This window comes from Centroberyx gerrardi, chromosome 24, assembly GCF_048128805.1.
Source record: "Centroberyx gerrardi isolate f3 chromosome 24, fCenGer3.hap1.cur.20231027, whole genome shotgun sequence".
Taxonomy (NCBI): domain Eukaryota; kingdom Metazoa; phylum Chordata; class Actinopteri; order Beryciformes; family Berycidae; genus Centroberyx; species Centroberyx gerrardi.
The window spans coordinates 7,712,767-7,735,515 of record NC_136020.1 but is presented as its reverse complement, the minus strand read 5'-3'; the positions used below and the strand labels follow the sequence as shown (position 1 = coordinate 7,735,515).

General features: G+C 45.5%; 1 protein-coding gene across 2 annotated transcripts in view; it reads left to right on the top strand.

Moving 5' to 3' along the window:
• Nucleotides 1–8,089: 8,089 nt before the first annotated feature.
• ppfia2 (PTPRF interacting protein alpha 2) overlaps nucleotides 8,090–22,749 on the top strand; it is a 136,066-nt gene continuing 121,406 nt past the window's right edge. The window contains exons 1-2 of one of the 2 annotated variants that reach the window (XM_071905725.2): nucleotides 8,090–8,338; nucleotides 16,620–16,635. In XM_071905725.2, coding sequence (XP_071761826.1) covers nucleotides 8,090–8,338; nucleotides 16,620–16,635 — 265 coding nt within the window. The remainder of the gene's footprint in view (nucleotides 8,339–16,619; nucleotides 16,636–22,749) is intronic. The other variant, XM_071905724.2, reaches the window with a different exon arrangement.

Sequence of the window (22,749 nt, the reverse complement as noted above, 5' to 3'; positions counted from 1 at the left end):
CAATATTTGCATTCAGATGCATTGCATCAGTATGTGTTGCTGAAGTTGTGGCACAACTGTGGAGTAGGCTATTTGCAGGTGTTGCACTGCGAGGACTTAATGTAACACGGCTATGCAAAGGCAGAAAGCTTCATTTAACGGTTTTACATAAAAGAGGGTGACTTTCCAGCGATGCACCTCAATCATGCAAATACACTCTGCTGCCTAATATGTCTGGTGTGCAGACGAGGCTTTTATTGCCCTGGGGTGTCATGCAGAGGGGGTGGCTACCTGTGGCGGCTTTTATGTGTGTAAAACGATGGTTAAAGGGCTTCCTTTACGGCCCAGTTTTCATTATTGCCAAACAGTCAATGTTGAGGAAGGTAAAACACCCCAGTTGGCTGTTGAAACGTCAGCGACGGTGGCCAGCACGGTGCAAATCAGATACGACCCGGCCTTTACTGCTTTTTTTTATTTATTTATTTTTTTTGTTCACCTCGATCTGTGTTCTTATTCAATCTCTATCGATTGATCGATTGGTTTGCGTGACCTTGCTGCCGGGGATTGTGGGCGATGTTAAAGGCTACACACTCTCCTTTCATGCTTTCATGTGCACACAGACGCATTCTTAGAACACACACAGCCAACGAACACACATGTGCCCACACACACACACGCAACAGACACCCCTTCCTTTCCCTCTACCCTCACACACACAACACATACAGCTGATGCATGCACAGATGCTCACACACAGGTGGAGGTACTGCCACGCTCAAAGACAAATGGACCCACACACACACACACACACACACACACACAAGCGCGTATCCATGCACACACACACACTTGATGCACGGCCTCCCTAATGGCAGCCGGCTGGGTGTAACTCTACACCCATGCCATCCTCTCCTTCCCCTCTCTATCTCATTCACTTCATGCCGCTCAGTCAGCCATTGAGGGTGGGAGCGACGGAAGAATGAATGAAAACGGCGCTCTGCGGTTTAATAAATTACAAATGCATTCACCATTCATTACTTACTCAGTTGCCATTCGACTGATCTCGATTTACATTCTGCTATACGGGCTCATTAGGACACTGTGACAAATTGAATATGCTAGGAAACAGAGCAACAGTTGTCGTTGGGTTTTGACTCCATGAGGGTGACTGTGCGGCACATGGCGTCCAATTGACAGAACATATAGATAAATTTGAGGATGACTCTTCTAATATCCTGAAGCTTTTCACTGTGTTGCACCTATCATGGTTTCCACCCAAATCATGCCAGTTAGCATCAGCATTGCACCTCCAACAAGCTTGGCTGCTGCATACATGAGCCCTGAATATCACAGCGTCACAGGTCTTGGATCAGCTTGGTGTGGCCTTGCAGTGTTGGAGAAGAGCTCCCACTTTGCTTTCCATCCGCCCGGTAGAATCACACTCCAGCGCTGTGTTCCCGTGGCAGTGATTAGATTGGACAGAGTTGAATTGCTGTTTTCTTGGCAGGCCGTCCCCCGGTTGTCTGAAGTCTATCTGCTGCAGGGAGCCATATGAATGGGATTGCTCGGCACTGTGAGTGTACCATGCAATCTGGCCCCGTCCTCATTCACAAAAGCGCCACGTCACTCTTTTCCCACCTGTCAGCATGCTATGGATGCCAAAGTGGGAAAGAGCGGCAGAGCGGTAGTTTTTTTTCCCCATTACCCTTCGAGCTTCGTCAAAGCAGTCTGCGGATGCACTTTGCGCCCAGACGCATGCCAAGAAATCAAACGCAGACATTATTTAAAAGTGGAATTTCCCAGCAGTCAGCTCCCCTGGCGACCGCAAAGCACGGTGTGTAATCAGTCCACCGCCTCTTGTGCTGATGCAAGTCAAGTGCATTACCATCAAAACAATTTGGCCTTACATTGTCATTCATATGGTGAGGAATTGAGCTTGAATGGACCTAATAGAGCGTTTCCAACCTTTGAAAAGTTGACCTCGTATTTCATTCAAGATTAGGTCCTTAATGGGGGTTTTTTACTCGTTTTTAAAAGGCTGTCTCTTTACTTAATGAGTTAAAGAGTTATGAATTGCATGGTTGTTGATAACGCGCTTTTAAACGCACTATTAATAATGCCAGTTTTATTCTAGTCTCCCCAAAAGTCAGCCCAACAAATACATACAATAGTATAGCTTATCTCCAAAGCCACAGAGTGTAGCGCTCGGTCCTGTGCCTGCTCCACACAGCCTCTCTCTCCACGTGTCTTTTGATGTTCCCAGGTGGTGAATAGTGCTGAGTCGCCTCACATGGCCATACCGCTCAGGAACATGCTGCTGTTGTGTGTGTGTGTGTGTGTGTGTGTGTGTGGCGCTCCTTATCTCCTCACACAATTGTTCCCATTAATGAGATTAACTGAAGACATTCAGGAAATTAGCCTCGGCTTGCTGATTTGCTCTCGCCGAAGTGGAGTGGCTCGACATAAGTGGCAGAAACTACAGCTGTCCCATATAGATAGTTTGCTTCAGTTTTACTTAGACCCTCAAGTGCCAGTGGTTTCTTTTCATTTTGTCCCTTTCCCTTGTTTTTGTGCTTTGTCATTTTCTAGGTATAGATAATCATCTGAAAGATATAAGTTCTTGCAGTGCTCAGTTGAATAGCAATGGCTCCAGTGAGGAATTAAAGATCATACACAAGCAAAATCGTTTGTAGAATCTTACAGTTGGTTGCACAGAATATGGGAATGAGCTCAGCCATGTATGGCAGCTGCTGATCACTGGGGTCAAATTTAATGCATCTGTCTCCAGAAAGTTACATTTTCAAGGACTGATAAAAACTTGTGGACTTTTCTGTTGATGCCCATGCATTTTTGAACATATAAAATGGGTTTGGGATGGGTTTTTATAGGCCCAAGGGTCCTGGAACTTACCCAGTTCCACCAAAACAGTTGAGTTAAGGTTTTCCCATGACAGAAGGGCTGTTCTGTCTTTGCGTTGGTTGTGAGTTTCCTCAGCAAGTGTCTGCTGCCTGCCGGACTTCAGTCTGGAGCCACGTGTCTGGGGTTGCATGGGGCTGCTAGGTAGAAAAAAAACAAGGCTCTGGATTTGCTGCACTGATTGGGAAGAGAACTTCCCTCTCCTACCCCCCTGAATAATTCATTGATTGGCATATGGCATGGAGAGAAAAGCTCAATGATCCCTGCCTGTCTGTGTGCCTTTCTCATTGCATCTGTGGCCCGCGACGGGTTCAATTGAGCATGCTGCCGTCCCTCCTTCCCCCGATTCCTGCATAATTTTACTCTCGCATTTAACATCTTTAACCAGCCGCACTAAATTCAGACACTTAAGCTGCGTCTTGTTTATACAACATTCTCAGTCGATTGCTACAAATACCCATTTTCCTCCCCACGACGAACATTCTAACGGATAAAATCGGACATATCCATTATTAGACATGCATTTATGCTAAGCCAACGTCTGACATGCTAGTGGAATTTGAGGGCAGATTTCTTGGTGTGCATTATCATAATGTTGTGCCGTGATGTTGCATTGCGGAGGCCTATTTGAATCGGCTCGGAAATAAATGCGGGCGTAACGGCACTCCATCAGGAGTCGTTGTGTTTCAGGCTCTATTTTTATAAGTGGAGTCCAAATAGCTGCTTTCATGGGGGTCAAATTGGCAGTTCTAGCATCAGTAGTAAGCTTGTAGCGGTAGTACAGTCATTTGTAGCAAGTGCAATCGAGAAAACCTCTGCATCCCAGCCTTAAGAGCTGTCCGACTAACTAGACCGCCTCAGGTCCTTCACAATGCCCAGTGTGGGTGATTGGTGTTAGTTTATCTATCCACGGGGATCTGGTTCATACTAACTCATACCTGTCGTCGCCGCTGCCTGCCTGCTCCACACTAGGGAGAAGCTAATGACCTATATGCCCACGCATGCACTTCAGTGACAATATATAGCAAATGGTTTGTCAGAGGAACAGCAAAATCTGCCCACAAAGGTGGAAAAAGTGGGGAATTCAAGCTTATCACTGCCTTGTGCCTTGAGTTTGGGTAGACTGGGTATTTTTCTGTTGTTTTATTAAATCTCAAGATTAACCGAGAGGACAGGCCTAATGCATTTTAAATGGCACAATTAAGCGGATAAGGGTGCTGCATTATGCGTTGCGGTTTGCTTTCAGTTTTCAGGACTTGCTGCTTTATTTGTTGAGGAGAGCGGACAAAAGCAGATCAGTCAATACACCTTCCTTCCATATCTATTGATTTTTCATAGACAGTAGAAATGATTGAGGAGGTGGTCACGGTGCGATCAAAGCATTAAGTGCAGGAACAAGACAAGGGGGAATCATATGTGCTGTGAAGCAGCAGAAACGTCCTCAATGCACTCTGCTTAAAGGAAAAATCCACCTTAAAACACTTTAACACTGTTAAAAGACAGATATCGGCGATGAAGCTGGCATTTTGTAGTTTTTTTGTCTGTTTTTCTAATTCCTGTGGATAACTGGCCAAGCGTAGACGATGTGTCGTCACGTCAAGATATTTCCAGCGCAACTATAATGGAGTTTGATAGAATAAAATGTTTCAGCGATCAAAAACACGGACAGTACACGTCAGGTTTTGGTGTCAACAATCATACAGGGAGAAATCCATCATAGAAGAGGCAGAGAGACCAATTTCTCCACTGACAGCAGCCTCAATAGACCAGAATGCAATGCAGCTACAAGACATGTTGAGCTTTGAGTAAGGGGCGAAAATCTGTCCCTCTGCTATCACTATCACTATTGCTCTCTTCAACCCACAGAAAAAACTCACAGCTGAATGCAACAAGTTAAGGCATATTCTCTGTGGGGTGTTGAAAGTCATTCTGGGAAATGTAGGCAATCAATAACTGAAGCAGAAGCAGACGAGGCCGGTTGAGGGAAAGTGGGTACAACAAAAAAGTAAATTACAACAGTTCATCACAAAACAACTCCTGGAATGCACTGAACACCACAGACTGATGATATATAAGAGTGTCACTAGCAACACAAACCACAATATTCAGCATACTAATCCCGTTGGCCTAAAGCTCGTTTTCATTATGCACTACCTGATTCCAGATTTGTATGGATTTTTATGCAGCCCGCACCTTTTTAATGAGAGTTTTCTCCGCACGCACAACTAACACGTATCGAGCCAGGGTCAGGGGGAAATCGCTACCGGCCACTTAAAATGCAGCGCCGGCACCCCGGTCTGTCCGCCTGCTCTCCCAGTGAAGGCTTTGGCATGTGCGGAGTGTCCAGCCAGGCAGCACGTGGGCTTGGTCTCTCAGGTCTAAACGACAGCGGATGGTGGCTGAATGGCGAGCTGGTGGGAGTCTGGCCGGATGCCTGGAGCAGATATGGGAGACCCCAGCCTCCTGCCAGAGACCACGCTGAGAGACAGACCTGCCATTATAACCCGCTGGAGAGGGGACCGATGGGATATTTAGGTCCCACTGAATAGATTTGTTATGGGTGACACTCGATGTGAAGAGTAGACACGGTTTACTGTAAAGATTCATCGTGAATGAGCGTTAACCTGTTTGTGTTTAGGGTTTGATTGTTAAGGCGTTTGGATGGCGAAGAGTTTTTACCTTGTAGGCTGAGCAAACTCACTGACCAATATTCAGAATTTTGTTTAATTGAGAGAATGTAAAAGGAAAGGTGTTAAATAGGCTTTGCTGTTCTTAGTGTGGTTGTCTCCCTGTGTTTTGGATGCATTTTGATGACAGGTTGTGGTATATAATCGATGATCAGTTTTTGTTGCAGAGGATGCAAGGGGCCTGTCATAAATGAGTAATGTTGAATGAATCATGTAACATTATAAAATGCCTGGTTCTAGTCCTCAGTTCTGATTGGCTGAGTCATGTTCAAAGCTGTTGTACCATAGCCTACACAATAATGCACTAACCTTAAAATTTTCACTCATACTGATACTTGTATTTTTTTAGATATTATAATATATAAGACCATATATTGAATATGACAAACCCAAATCTAGCTGGGATATGCTGATATTAACCAGTATATCCTGGCATGTAAACACCATATCTTGTTTATTGTTGATTTCCTATAACTGTTGTTTCCATGGAGTCAGTGCATCACAATAACATGCCACTCACGAACAAAGTGGGAAAAATATGGAACGTTAGATTATTTACATGTATACAGGTATATGAAAAAATTGGTTACATAATTCGATGTAAACACCATATTACGACTAAGACCTTAGCTGGGATCAGGCTCATATTCAGAATATTAATATGCATGTAAACACACTCAGTGTAACCCATGGCCTCTCGTGACTTATTGCTTATGAAGTGTGTTGATGCAGGCTTTGTTTGAGCCTCTGAACCATCAGATCAACAAGGCTGTGTCCCTGAGCCTTTGTGAAGCCCCTCAGGAATACCAGGAATATGGCTTCGGATATCCACTATAGCATAGATATGGTGTATTATGCAACCAGATCTGGACTGGCCCATTAAACAGCACAAGCGTGAAATCTGGGGCAGAACGCCCAGCCTCCCAAGACGTCGCTGCAGCTTTGAAACGCCGGGGTGACGCCGAGCCCAGCTCCAAGTGTGTCAGGCCCGGTCACATACACACTGCCATACACACACACACAACAGTGGCTTATAGTGGATATTTGCACAGAGGCACTGTGTAGTACACACTCAGGCATTCACTCACATACACACACGTTTGGCTTGCTATACATGTGAGGATCTTCACCGCCTGACTTAAAACCTAAACCCTTAAAAAAATGAGGACCAGCAAAATGTCCTCACTCTGCAGGATTTTCCTCATCTTTCCATCCTTGTGAGGACATTTGATCCTCCTAAGGATAGAAATACAAGCGCAACCACATACACACACACACACACACTGACACACACACTCACTCAGCCGTGTCCTTGCGAGGCAAATTTACCAGGCTTTAGGGAGGTCAGAGGGGCCAGGGCATCCGAGCCCCCTGGCCCCTCTCTCACTAGAGACGCTCTCTTGGCTCGCGTCACAACACGTCAGCCAGGGCTCCGGGTCTCACACAGCAAACACCAATCAGCTCCATGCAAAGACGTTTCAATATGAATGGGAAACTCAGACAGCAAGATCACTTTTGTAGTTTGGATTAAGAAAGCCCACGCCATATCTGCTTTGGAAGCTTAAAGTAAGTGATAGATGTTACTCCAAAGTGGAATAATCACAGGTGATTTTGATGATGAACTCAATTATATTGAGTTGCCCTCCACAGTTCTTGTCACAAGTGTGTTGCTGCGTTCCACCCAATGTATGCTGGGATATGTGCGGCCCGCTGTGACCCTGGAAAGGGATATGTGGGTAGAGAAAATGTACGGTATTAATGAAAAACTTTATCCTTAGCTTAGAAAATGTAGAGAAATATATTCTGCCATTGTTATATATGACCCAAGTAGATTTGATCGGATTTGTCATATATTAGTGCTGCCTCTTACTTTTGATTTTAATTGGCTTCTTGTGTATACATCAAATTTGACATTTTTTTAAAAATCTGGTAACCTATTATTCTCCTTCCACTTTGCCTAAAAATACATGTTGAATACTTTAAATTTAGGTTCTTGTGTAAATTTCCTCTTAGCGGTCAACAGAAAAATACCATAATAATCTTGATGCAAGGTGGTATTGAAGTTATCATTGAAGGTATTATACTCCTTACAAGTCTTAACATTTGATATTTCTTTCGTTAAACATTTTATTTAGGATCTACCAGAGCAAATAAGAGCTAGCCCTGTTGGTACTGGAAATCCATTGATCCATTGATTAATTATATTTGAAGGAGTTGCATGCAATATAAGTGAAATTGACAATTTTGTTTAAAATTAGCTTCTAAACAATCAGAAATAAGTGCAAGTTGCAAGTGTAGATTGCAGCTTTCAAGATGTATTACTTACCTTTTACTAGTTCTTTTGGTTCATCTTTATCAAGGGAGCCAATAATTCTGGAGGCCACTACATGTTCTCCATCCTCCAATTCAACAGTGCCATGTTTGCCCTCTTACGCTGCATTCGTGTAATATGGACATAACGTTAAACTGTCTAATCTCTGGTGTTCCTCGTCCCCGGCAGAGCGAAGATGATGTGCGAGGTGATGCCCACCATCAGCGAGGACACGGCGCTGAGCCAGCGCGGCTCTCAGAGCAGCGCCTCGGACCCGGACTCGCACTTCGAGCAGCTGATGGTCAACATGCTGGACGAGAGGGACCGGCTGCTGGACACGCTGAGGGAGACGCAGGAGAGCCTGGGCCTGGCCCAGCAGCACCTCCAGGACGTAATCTACGACCGCGACTCGCTGCAGCGCCAGCTCAGCTCCGCCCTGCCGCAGGTAACCCACGGCAACTGTCACCTTTGACTGTTTTATTGGTGTCTGCTTGGATTTGATAGGAATTTAGTTGAAATTTGGGGTTTGGTTGTGTTATCCAGCTTTTGCATCAGAGTTTCGATAAGGTAGAGTGAAGAAATGGGTGTAAACCTTCCTTTGTACTGTTTGAACCTTCCTTATGTGTAATTAAGCCCTCCAAGATTTTTGTTGTGGTCTCTAGTCAAATATTTGATTGTATTGCTTTGCTTTAATTTGAATTCCTGTAAGTATGAAACAACTTGCAGTATGAGCAATGTGAAAAATCTGCTTTCCCAACAGTATCCCTCACTGAAACTTTGGGTCATTATCCTTTAATCTACATCACTTCACTAAGCTTAAATTAATATGGCACAAAAATTCGGTGTCCTCCGGTGACCTTACTGGAGAACAACTTCCAGCCCGGTGACTCTAAAACCAAATGAAATTGTGCAACAAGGTTTATAGTTTAAGGAAGTGTGATCAGACATATATAACAAATTAGCCTTATTTTTTGAGGAAGTGTCCCTTTAAAGTGTAGGGAAGTGGCCCTGAATAGCTCAGTGGGTAGAATATGACGCTATTACTGCTAGTATTGGTGGTTCAATTCCCACTGGGGCTACCCATGCTAAAAATGTATGCACTGAAAGTAATGTGAGGCACTTTGGATAAAAGCATCCACCAAATGGCATATTTATGTGTGTTAAGCTATTGCCTTTGTCATGTGCGGTACTTGCTTTGGCACTGTAGTGCTGTGCTATAACTACCTTAAAGGCCTTTCATTGCACCACTGTATGTTTGAGGCATCCATAAACAAAAAGTGATAAATAGCTGGTGTGTGCGCATTCAACCATGTGTGCATGACGCTGCTAACTTGCTTTTATATGCACTCAACACAGTGAAACATAATGTAATTTTCCTCCATAAAGTTTTGGTTTGCTCATTTTTCAGCAATATGTGGTAAAAAAAAAAAAAAAAAAAGTCTTACGTAATAATTCCTACGGTAAGCGGAGATTAGCACTTTCTAAAAGTGTGTCAGTAATTCTAGTCACAAGCTCTCCCCACTCTGTTTCCAGAAGACTCTGGAGGTTTGTCGGTGGAGAAAAGAGGACTTTGTTCGCAGGCGGTGCCCGCCGATAGCACAGTAATCCGCGTGGTTTCACAGACACAGGCAAAGCACACACTGCGCCTGTATTAGCTTTGGTGTGATCTCCCATTAATGCTTAAAAGGGGTTCGGGAGTGTTAAAATGATACTTCATATTTTTGACTTAATCCAAGCGGAAAAGCATTCCGAAATCTTTTCTTCCGCTTCTAGTCCCATGGCCTTTGGAATAATTTGAATTAACCCACTTACACCTCTTCATTTTGATGTCTGGAACAGATCTTCCGTGTCTGCTGCTATGTTGAGCCGTTCTATACCTTCTATACCTGTAACCGGAGTCTGGCTTTGCTGTGTATTACGCATTCATCTCAGAGTGTGTAGGTTTGAACTCGGGGGGGGGGGGGGGGGGGGGGGGGGGGGGGGGGGGGGGGGGGGGGGGGGGGGGGGGGGGGGGGGGGGGGGGGGGGGGGGGGGGGGGGGGGGGGGGGGGGGGGGGTTCGGTCTCCGGCTCATACTTTAGCCCGGGGGCTCTTCTCCTCCTCAGAAGTTACACGATGGACATAATATACCGTTGAGAGTACAAGACAAGAAAAGGGGAAACCCAAGCACTGCAAAACACCTAAAAAAACGCTGCTCCATTCGAAACCCTATTCATCCTGTGCTGTTTTCAAATAGCCGTCATTCATTTTTCCACACGCTTTGCACTTTTAGCAATGCAACATGTTGAATAGGACGGAGCAAAAAATAAATTCAACCCTACTTCTATTGTCACACATTTGAATGCATGGTCAGAGAGCTTATTGCAGGCATGTCATACTGTATATTCCCCATTCTTGTGTGGAATAGGGAATTTGAGGCTATCTTTCCCCTTCATGTGTAACAATTCCCACCACTTCATTTCCACAGAAAGCATCCACGGCTGCCAAAGTGAAATAACATTTCCATTATCAGACAGTTTCGCTGATGTCCACCGGCGGCAAAGCTCGGCGGTGGCGCTGTGGTGATGTATTGGTTGTCATTGTGTAATGACAGAGCTGACATACTATTCTGGTGCTCTTCCCGGCGCCCGGCTTAAATTAGATGTCACTCCGGCGATCGGGATCCTCCCAGCGACGTCCGAGCACAAACGATTCCATTAATTAATCTGACGCCGTCTTATTGGCCTGTATGATATCAACATTACTCTAATGGTTTATGAAGTAGTTTGTTAGACCTTGGTAATTATACAGAGGCATTTAGCCAAGGGAAAAGTGGCCCCGGTGCCTCTGTTTAATATGCAACAGATAAGAGGCGCGCGTTCAGTTTCTGCTTTTTGGACAAGCCAAGAATGAGCTAATTCCACTAAAGCAGCCATCACCTTTGTTCTGTGTTTTATGAATGTCTCTGCTGTTGATTAGGCTGTAATGATTTTACTGCATTTGACACTTCTTTTATAGCCAGCCTTTATTACAAATGCGATTTTGCAACAGTTTAAGAAGACCAACAGTCTGGAACGATGCTCACATAATCATGTAGTGTGATTCTTAAAAGAGGGCAATAGATTGCTTCCAGGTTTTTCTCCACTGTGTGTGTGTGTGTGTGTGTGTGTGTGTGTGTGTGTGTGTGTGTGTGTGCATGTGAGCGCAGAGGAGGTGGTGAATGAGCAGAGATGAGGCAGAGCTTCTCTTTTAAAGACAGAAGTGGCCTCATTTAGGCGATAGGCAGGCTGCGAATGTGTCTTTACTGATATCACTCCGCTGTTACCGAAGCCTGGAGCGCTGGCAGGATTAGGCGTTGGCCCGCCACAAACTTCCCTCCCTCTTGTTCTCCTTTCCCTCTTCCTCTCTGCCCTCTCTTGTCTTCCCCCTCTCCCGTCACTGTCTTTTCTCTCGTGCTGCCCTCTCGCCTGCGTCTCTCCCTCTTTTCCTCTGTTTTTCCCCCCTCTCTCCATCAGAGGTCACGGCTCCGCTGCTCGTCATGACACATTCGACTGATCGGAGTGACGCTCGCCGTCCCCCCCCCGACGCTTCCAGGCAACACTGCGGCCCGCTACATGCATAACAATCCTGCCTGTCCCCTCCCTTCACCTCCCTCCCTCCCTCCCTCCTCACCCTCTGTCCCCTGCCTTCCCTTTCTACGTCTCATCTGGCGGTTTTGTTCCAGAACAGAAGGAATTGCAGAAAGGCGGTCGGCAGCCATTAGCTGTATTTGTGTCAGATGCCCATCCCAGCGTAGCACCCCTCGTGTATAGCCGCTGCCAAGAAGCCTCTGACTTGACCGGCATGTTGAAGCATCTTTTTGCGGGCAGCAACATACTGTAGGACACAGTGAAAAAAAGTGAGTCTCCAGAAATGGCTGCCCGGCTTGTCCTGCTGGGGCTGGACCCTCATCAGTCGCATCTCCGTCTCTGTTATCAGCTTCCAAAGGAGAAGCTGGACGGCTCTTGAACCTGTGTGAGCATGGCTGCCACGCCTGTCTGAGTCCCACTGACTAGTGATGTAGCAGGTGGGAAACTAGATGACCTCCAATTGGTGATTTTCATAAGGCAAAGATCCACCAAAATATAAAAAATCAAGTATATTTTCAGAAAAGCATTCATTTAAACTGTTTCCTCTTAAAAAAAACCTATCCTCATATAACTTCCATCCGCTTGGCACTATGTACTATGACACATACATGTATCATAGTACATAGTACATAGTCATAGTACTGTTGAATTGAATGTACAGTATGTAGTGCCCTCCAGAATTATTGCCACCCTTGATAAAGATCCAAGAACCAAAAAAATAAGTAATACAAGTTGCAAGCTGCAATCTCCACTTGCAAATTGCACTTATTTCTGATTGTTTAGAAGCAATTTTTTTGTCAGCCTAAAATAGGTGGGTGAACTCTATTCTGCAAATAAAGCGGTGGGTAAACTAAGTTTAGGTGGATTTACTCTCCACTACATCCCTGCTGCTGACGCAACACGCGATCCGTTGTGGAGGCTGAACAATTTGTTCTGTGCCTCTAACTATCAGCCTCTCTGGGAAATGAGGGGGGGCATTGTCATCCAAAAGCCTCGTGTTTCCCATGTCTCACATGGTTTGTTTGATCCTCTACTACAGTGACGCTGAACTCACTCTACTAGTGGAAAGACTTCCCACTTGTACTCGACAGACTCAGTTCAGAGAAAGAGAGAGATAGAGAAAGACATGTAGAGCGTGTAGACAACCCAAAGCCTGCAGCGCCGCGTACATGTGACCCTCCTCCCTTCCCCCAACGCCCCCTGGATCGCGGCGCAGGCAGGCGGGCGGGCGGGCGGGCGGGCAGCGTCCTCCGGAGCACTCAGCTGTGTGTTACTGTAGTCGAAGGGCCCTGAGGGGCCACGGGAGCCTTTCTCCCCATGCTGTTTATTTACTGTTGCCAAACACGGCCGCATGAAAGCTGCTGCTACCAACGACACTCTCTGCATCAGCTTCTGCTCCCGCTGATCCCGGGCACTGACACTAAGCTGCTCTGGAGGCAGAAATAATCTTATTGGTTGAATTAAACCCCAATGGGCGGAGCCAAGTACGCTAACTGGGAAACTTGACTAGCAAAGAAAGAACTCTGAGTCAAAATACAAAAATATAAAAATAAAATATAAACAAAACATATAAACATGATAATGAATACCATGGTCATTCATTCATGATCTTGGAAGGTCAGCTACATAGCTAACTAGCTTACAGAGGTAGCTACAGGCTAGTATGGCTAATTTGAATTTGGAAGGACCAGCTAGGCTAACTAGCTAACCTAGAGTATTTAGTATGGCTAGATTGCATTTTTTTAGTTAGTAGCAAGAACACTGCATAATATTAGCTTCCTCCTCTCTTAACATTGCTTAGCCAGAAAATCTCTGGTTCTTTGGCTCCGCCCATTGAGGTTTAACTCAACCAATCAGATTATTTCTGCCTCCAGGGCAGAATTTTGTAGAACTAAAACTCCAATCTGCCCCGGAAACCCTTGTCTACTACAGTCATTGGTCTTTCTATGCACAAGGGCAGTATTTGGAAGACACACGCACACACTCACACACACCAGCTCCACCCCTCTGTAGATGAGTAATGTGTCGGTCACTGTGGATGTGTAAATCCTGTCTATCGGACACTCAGCAACAACAGCCAGGCCTCAGCTCCCCAGACTTTGATCCCTGGTGATTTCTCTGCCTAGCCAGACAGTAATGAGATACCAGCCTATTGATCACTCACACACCAATGTTGTAATATACTGGCTTCAGCAGAAATTGCAACAACAATAATTTCTCTTTGACGATGTTGTACAAGAACGGTTGACTGAGCTCGGGAAGATGCTTTGTTCTCACTGGGCTCATGGAGTTTCTTATAAATATTAGTAATTAGGGCCGTAGTGAATTTATCTGAAGGGTAAGCACTGTGCACACCTCTGGCTTGATGGTGCTCATTAGGGACTCTGTCATTAGCACACTGCTTTAAGTCAATGATCCCTCCCCTTCCCCGTTCTGAGTTCCACCGTTTATTAATCATACATGGCACGGCCATTCGTCAAAGAGTCTGGCCACAAGGCACGCAGCCATGTCCTCCCATCCCTCTTAAAGATTCAGCCAATAATGAGTGTGGTGTGTGTAGTCACGGAGCGTACCATTCTGCGCGCCTGCATGGGGGTGAATGGTGGACGGCGGACGGATGGCACAGCGGTGGGAGGCGGGGAGGAGGGAGGGGAGACGGTGAGGCTCCCTGACAAGGGCAGAGTGTGGAAAGGAAGATGACTAAGCGGGTGAGGAGAGGGGACGAGAGGTGAATCCTCCTGCTTCCCTCTCTCTCTCTCTCTCTCTCTCTCTCTTTTTTTTTTTCTCTCTCTCTGCTTTCCTCCGTCCGCCCCCTCCCTGTCTCTCTGTTGCTTGTACAGGAGGCCCTCTGGGCTCCGGCAGTCAGCCAGTCAGCTGGTCTCCTCCGCCAGAGCAGCACATGATTTTCCGTGATTACCGTTATTGTTTGTGCCCCAGTTCACGCCGCCCGCAGGCTAGATTTGCGGTTGATGCGTGGCAGAAGGAGAGGAGCGAACTCTCCGAAGACGAGCGAGGGTGGGCTGCGCTGGAGTTCACCAGTAATGACAGGCCTCGTTCCTCAAGTTGACAAGCTCCTCAGTGCCAGGGTGCATCATAAATAGCATGGTTGTTTGTCCCCTGGCTTAAACCCTTGTATGGCAACACTTGGCTACATTGTATTCCAGTTCTTCTCTCACTTCAATCTGTCCAGCTGTGAAAACAGTAGTAGAGAATGTCATGCTTCCATTACATACATCAGTCACCTTGGAAAACAGAAAGAAATTCATTTATTCAAGCCCTTGATGTGGTAATCTTTTGTCCTTTATATTCTCACTCACGCTCTGATAGACAGTAGTAGCGTATTTTCTAATTTTCCAGTCTCACAAGCGTTGGTTTGCAAACTAAAGCCTTTCTTCGTTTTTTTTTTTTTTTATGCTCAATTTACCTCCAAAGCCTTGTTTTTTCCCTCTTCCCCTCTTTTCTCCCTTTAATCTTCTCCAGATTGACGGAAGCAAGGATGGGCCTTTGGCAGAGAGCGTACACATCGAGTGTCTGTAATGGCTCTGACAGAGATGCCTGATCAATACCCTTGAAAGGTTAGGCTCTGATTAGGGAGACGGATCTCGCCCTTCTGGATGAATCACTGCTGCTTGTGCTCTCTCTCGCCAAGCGCTGGATGCTGGCTGACCCTTGTCTGACAGGGGGGTTGGCGGGGGGAAAGGGAAAGACGGGGATGAGGCAGGGGTTCTGATCAGACACGCCAAGGTGACGAGACGGCGCAGAAGGATCTCCTGCAGATGTAATTATCTCTCTGATGAACAACGCAGTAGGATACCGGAGGGCTGCAAAGTCAGGAAGCCGCAAGAACAGGTAGATCAGCCTAACAAGGAGACAGCAGACAGACAAAGTCTTCTTTAAGGTTATCGCTTCACCCAAAGATCACAAACTGAAAACCTGGGGCTAAGAACTAGTAGAAAACATAGGAACTACATGAATTAAAAAGAAAAGCATCTTCAGCTTCTTCTTGTGCTCACAGCGATTTGTTCCGCTTGCCTTGCATACACTGGCCTCAGCTTTGCATTGTAAGGATCACCACAGACAAGCTGCGTTCAGCCAATTCAGCGAGTTTAGTTTAGTTCACCTGACTCTTCTTTTCCGGAAGAAACCGGTTGTCACCAGGCGTGATGAGGCTGATGGCGTAAAATGCAAAATACCTCACGAGATTGTAATCACTAATTTTGTACCAAGGTGCCGTTTAATTTAAAGTTTTGCCCAAATGTACTTCACCCAACGCTGGAGCTCTGGGTGGAACCAGCTGATTTAAAAGTAAATGCGCAGTTGTGATCGGTGTCCAGTTCATTCGTCAGACTGAAATAGCCAAATGAGTGACTCATGATTGGTTGCTTCCAATAGGGTTGGTCCAATCAGAACAAAAGCATAACTCCTGAATTTTCAGCATCAAAGGTGTTGCCCAAACCTTTGTAAAAGAGCCTGGTTTGGACAAGAGCCATTGATATTCTAAATGCTAGTGGGATTTCTTACTATGTAGATGGATTAATGACCATGTTTGGTGATAGGAAACATGGAGATAAATTAATTGGAGAAGGTAATTGGTTGATAGTGTGACAGTTGAAAGCTGGTGACCCTGTGTTAGCTACCTAAACATAGCCTTTTCCACTCTTATGCATGGGTTTACTCAAGATTTTTGAGTGAATGTCAGCCAATTTCTGCTCAACGCGAGATACAGTCGGCATCTCAGAACACACACACGCATTGTTGAGCGAGGCGTTGTGCAGTGCGGAAAAGTGTTCAGATGTGATGAGACTTCTAAGGCCCTATAAGCAAGTGAGATACATCCTGCTCTCTCCAGGTGCTTATTCTATAAGGATCCCAACATAAGAACCGAGTGATGAATAATTTGTGTTTAGGAAACGACAATGCGGAGGCAGGCACACTCTGAACACTTTGATGTCATCTCCCCTCTACTGCTGAGCAAGTGTGTGTGTGTTTGTGTGTGTGCGTGTGTGCGTGAGCGTGCATTTGTGTGGGTGGGAAGAGAGGGGGGGGCGGGGTGTTAAAGAGTTTGCATCTCTGTGGGTAGAACTTGGGCATGACTCAGACCCCGAGGCTACGAATGCAGAAAGTCTCAAGTCTTAGTCCACACGCACACATACACACCCGAATACACACACACACACACACACACACACACACATGATGCTTGCTGGCTTTGCCCGAATGAATTAGAGAACGGGTCCCAGGAGAGCCACTTAAGTGAGCAGAGTGAAATGAGGTTATGACCAATACTTAGTGCTACACGCAGCGCCGACCTGGAAATGTAATCCTCCCTCCAAGAGCCACTACATCTGTTTATTTTGCCTTCACCATTGATGAAAATTACACCTCCGTTTTGCTGGTTGCTCTCCGAAACACCTGAATCAGTTGGTTTTCCAGTTAATAGCAGGTTAAAACACAATTAGTTAACCCTAACCCGATGTCATGTACTAAGGGGGGCGTACAGCTAAAACAGGCCGACTGTTGAGGAATTAGACGTGACTGATGTTCATATCTGACACTTTCAAATTGAATTTGTGGGTTTTTTTTGGGTTCGGCAGCTTGATTCTCTGCATACGCTGGTGTTCGAGACATGCAGCTGGTCCCCATTAATGGATACCTTTTAGCTGGTGAATGCTCCACTTGAAAGCCAGAAATAGAGCATGATGTCACTGGCTCTCGGCGCTGGCTGAGAATCTTGTTCAAGGACTCCGAAGAGAGCCTGATCCCATCACGTCCTAGCTTCCCTAGCTATACTGTCGTGTGATATACTGTGCCGTATTTCTCGAAAAACCCTCTGCAGATGTTTTAATTAAAACCGTCACACACGCAATCCTGCAGAATGCCTCGTCTGCGCTTAACGTGTAGCCGCGGCTCTTATAGCGGCATATAATTATAGCCGGTTCTTATGCGTATTATTTCTAACATTGTCCAGCACCATGAGGATGAGCAGTTGAGTGAGACTCTGAGAGCAGATGTCCCCTCCTCCCCCCCAGCTACCTCCAAGGCCACATATGCATTCACTCAAATGAGCTTCAACTCAACAGTCGAGCTTTTTATAGCCACAACAAAATGGCCTATATATGATTTTTTCCCCCCTACACCAAAAGCGTTGTGTGACAAGGGACGAGAGTGAGATCCTTGGGTTTTTTGAAGGTGAAATATAATGACTCGCGCGCTCTCCACGGAGCCGATCCTCTCCGTCTCTGTCGTCGTGATTGTGTTTTTCGCGTCCACCCCAAACTGTCAGGGCCGCGCTGCGACTCCCCGCGCTCTGCGGCTGATGTGACAGGTTCCCCCGTCGCTCCCCTGCAGAGAGCCCGCATCCAGCCCACTGATGTGACTCAGGTGTCCTGCTGGAACATATGCCACCCCCCCCACACACACACACACACACCCACCCTCCATCCCACACCCCCCACCCTCTCAACAACAGCGTGTATCACAGCGCAGCACTTTATAATGTCACTCTTCATCACATGTCCAGTGTTAGGTAATATAGTGTGAAGGCCAAGTAATATCTAGGCAATGCTAGGGGGGGTTGTGGGGGGGGGGGGTTGAGCTTACATCTAACAATGTTACGCAGTCAATGAGCCAGTGCTGCTTGATATAATTAAGTCAAGTTCATGGCTTGATATGCGGCAATTATAAAGCGCTTTCACATGATATCATGCGTTCCGGCGGAGAGTTGGCACTGCTTTGTCTGTGTGCAGTTTGAAAGTAAACGCAGAGATGCTTACATGTACATTTTAGTCATTCCACTGATGCTTTTTTCCCTTACAATGACTGAGCAGGTTGTGGTTCAGTGTCTTGCTCAAGGACACTTCAGCAGGACACACTTTCTAACCTCTAGGCCACCCCATTAAAGGAAAAAATCCACCTTAAAACACTTTAACACTGCAAAAACAAAACAGCTACAGGCGATGTATCGTGCATTTCTGGGCCCATTTTTTTGTCGGGTGGTTTATTATCCTTATTCTTGTGGATGACTGGCCAAATGTAGATGATGTAACGTCACATTGAGATATTTCCAGCAGCTACAGTAGTGTGATAGCAGGAAATCTTTAAGCTGCCCAAAAACATTAACAGTAAATGTCAGGCTTTGTTTGTCCCTTAGAATAAAACAGATAGGGCTTCTATTTGCAGCAATATTCAACAATCGTACAGGGAGAAATCCATCTTAGAAGAGGCAGAGATGCCAATTTCTCCACTGACAGTAGCCTCAATAGACCAGAATGCAATGCAGCCACAAGACAGGTTGCATTTTGAGTAAGGAGTGACAAGGAGTGAAAGGCATTCTGGGAAATGTAGGAAATCAGTAACTGAAGAAGAATTAGGTGAGGCAGGTTGAGTGAAAGTGGCCCAAAAAGTAAATTTCAAGACTACATCAGAAAATAACTCCTGGAGTGTACTGAACATCACAGATGGATGATATATAACAGTGTAAACGTATCGGAGGGTGGATTCTTCCTTAAATGGATCAGTCAGCACTGGAATGTATCAAGTCTTGGTGAGCAGTAGGCTCCGGTGGTAGCGCTGGTTAATTAGGATCAAGTGTTAGCTAGCCGGCCTGGTTGTGTTAACAGCATTGTGTGGCCCGTGTTTTGCGCTGCGATAATCACAGCCTGGCTTCCTTTTAAAGACGGGGCCAACCCACCCACCGCTCCCGCAGCTGCTTGTTTTGTTCCCAGCGCTGAGAGCAGTCATCTGGTGCCAGCCTCCCGGTGCCAGCTGCTGCCCGGCCAGCCTCTATCCCAGGTATCCAGCAGGGCACGTCACACAGCGTGGCCTCCTCTGTCCGCTCCAGCCCTGGTGCTGTATTGGAGTTCCCAGCGGCTGCCAAGTCCTCATAAGCCCCATTGAAATAATCAGCCAGATGAAGCCCGGAGGTGTTGTTCTCGCCGATGTATTTATCGTACAGTAGGCTGGAGAAGCGGGCTTGTGATCTGAAGGTTGGCGGTTTTAAAGGCCCAAACCAGCTGGGGGAGAGTAGATGAGTAACATTCTCCCCTCCCTCAACAATTACTGTCTAAATGCCCTTGAGCAAGGCACTTAACCCCTACTGCTCCAGCTGCTGGAAAGGAGCATGACTGCTTAGTCAACTTGCCCTGGATAAATAATGGCTAAAAAACACACATCGCTCTAAAGAAACATTAAATATATGAGAGTAATGACGGTATAGAATATTTTCTTTGTGGTGTGGATCTTTGGTACAAGGGCATTAAGAAGAACATGTTAAACTATAGAATGGAATAGAATAGAATAGAACTTTATTGTCCAACCAGGGCTGGAAATTTGTTTTTGGTCTCAGACACAAGAAAAAATCTTAATTCAAAATACACAGATGGTACAAAATGATACAAGGAATCATGGAGAGAGATTGTCATTTGTTGTAGATGAGATGGGTTTCTGTCTTCTGGTTACCAAAACCTCACTATAGGTGTCCAGTGTAAAACCAGTCTGTTCACATCTATGAGTTTGTGTGTAAAAGTGACTGAAATGTTCAAAACACTGTAGTAATTTTCCTGACCGAGGTTTATTGAAAATATCAAACGTGCAAGCACGCATAGAGACTCTCTCTACAGACTAATTTGCGGTTTATATGATTTTACTTCCATGTATCAACAAGGAAATTCCAACAATTAACTGTACTGCATTCTCTGTCGCATCTCAGATGGTAGAAAAGAGCAGATGTGCACCCAATCAAAGCCAATTTTACCCCTGTTAGTTCTCGGTGGATGGATTTCACATCGGCGCCTCCTTTTAGAAAAATTCAGGAGAATTATAATCACATGGTGTCCTCTAAACTGCCTTATCATCAAACAACTCTCTGCAGATTTCCCCATATTATTATCATCTGAAAGTGGGCTACACGGCGTGTCGAGGCGGCAATGCTGCAATGCTGAGGAAACTGAAGCTATTCATCCAACTCACCGCTAACTGAATTACTCAGACTGCCTCAGTATAGCAAAATGTTTCCATTGTCTCCAACAAAGAAACATTTGACTAGTCCATTAGGCTCCAGTGAGACAATCGCTCCACTGCGGCAGCATGTGAGAGTCACAGGTCTCATACTTTATGGAACTGTCTTCAAATGATTGATGGCCTCAGGGTAAAATTGTATTGAGCCTTTTCTTGTGAGTTTATATCCGTGTGTATTAGTATTCCCTCTGTTTAAATGCATGCGGAATATAGATCAGCGCTAGCTCATTTTAATCTGCTGCCTTTGGCTCCGACTTGCCGCCGAACAGCCTAATGCAGCTAATTACCGTCTTGATTGGCCAATCTGAGGCAATCTCCCGCCATCTCTGACAGCATTAGTCATGTAATATGTAGCCGAACGCATGGCTGATCACAGATCCCCCGGAGTTTGGATTAGTAACCAAGAATGTTCCGTGTCAGTCCTTTTGTCCATGTTATGTGTTATATTTATAGGTGTATTTCTGGCTGCCTTGTGATTAGATTACAGTCAGCGCTGTGCTGCTTGCTTGACAGGTCCTGTCTATTCACATATCCTCCTGTGTAGCGAAAGGTGCACCAGTATTAATCTTTGTCAGCCTTGTGAAGAATCCAGGATGATTTGATAATGTGATTGCTTCATGATTTGATGGAATGGCGGCGTGATGTATTTCAGCATCTTCTGCCGTTTATTGATATGAGTTAAAAAAAATATATATATTTTTGTAAGTGCAGTAGTGCGACAGAGATGAGTGTTTCTTTCATTGCTACCGACTGAATCGATGCAGTCACACTCTCCGCCAAGCACCGCCTGCCAATTCCTCTGGATTCTCCCCGACCTCAGAACTCTATTACGAACTCTATCGCCTCACCTCTTTATGAAGCTAATAGCGCAGCGTGTCCCATAGGATTCCCTCTGACCTCTATATGGACACAGTGGAAGCACAAGATTCATCAGTGACATTTCATCATCAAGTCTTCAGAGAGGGAGCTTGTGATTTGATGATAGTGACAGTGACAGTTTGTTTCCTACGCATATCCCTAATGTCTTCTATACTCAAAGGTTATCAGTAAGCTGGAGGGCTTTGATCAGGTCTTCTGTATGGACACAATCCCGAGTGTGTGCATGCATGGGCGTGTGAGTGTGTGGGTGGATGCGTATGTAAAGCGTGTGATTGGTTGTGGAAGCCATGCACGCACGTCATGGTTCTATTTGACAGTATGGCATGCGTCTGAACAATAGGCCTATATCAAGTTCATGTTGATACTTCAGTATGGAAAAGTAGAGAAAGCGTTTTAGACCATGTGAAAAAGGTAATGCAAGCTTAATACTTAATACAATTGCAACTAATGCAATATGAAAACAGCAACAGGTATCAACAAATTCAATCAATGCATTCTATTCCTTGATGAAATTAGCATGTGATGATTCCCTGAGTATAATACACTCACTGTTCTTGGACTACCGTAAAAAATTTGCTTCCAACATGGCTGTGCAACTTCATAAAAGTTTTCTTTTCATCTTTGCAATTCAAATAAAAATGCATTTTCTCACCCACCATGCATGAACTAGTAGTCTTTCTGCTTCTTGTTCATATATTGTGTGCTAAGTGATTTGATGTTCCATGTTACATTGCTGCATGGATAACAAAATAATAGTAGTCACATTGGCCTATACTGTATATTGCAGTAATTGAAATGGCTGCTGACATTGTTATGTCTTTTAATGGGACAGCTACATCTAACCACAGCACTACATTCCACTCCATTTCTGAGACAGTGTTACTTGCAAAGGAGAAGACAGGGTGTTGCATGGTTTTATATGAGTGATTTTAAGGAATTGAAATACTCTCCCACTTACCAGCCGAACGTGAACGGGCTCCATAACACGTCTGGACAAACACAGCCTCACAGACAGAATAAACACATTATACGCAGGCATGATAAAATGAACTAAACCGCTTTGCAGGGGCGGTGTGTTTGATCGTCGGTGACTAAAATGACTAATTGTATTCTCGTTTTGTCATTGAGCGTGATGTGCTGGTGTTATGACACGTATCTCTGCGCCTGCGATTCTTGTCTATATTTGGCCGTCAATGTGACAGTGTTAATTGACGATTTCCTCCGGTTTGTGGTGTCGTAACGTGATTCGCTTCTCACACGGGAGGGGAGGGGAGGGGAAGGGAGGAGAGCGGCAGGAAACAAATGTGAGGAGGTGCAGAAGTAGAGAGAGAGGAAGGATGGGTGGGCGGGTGGGT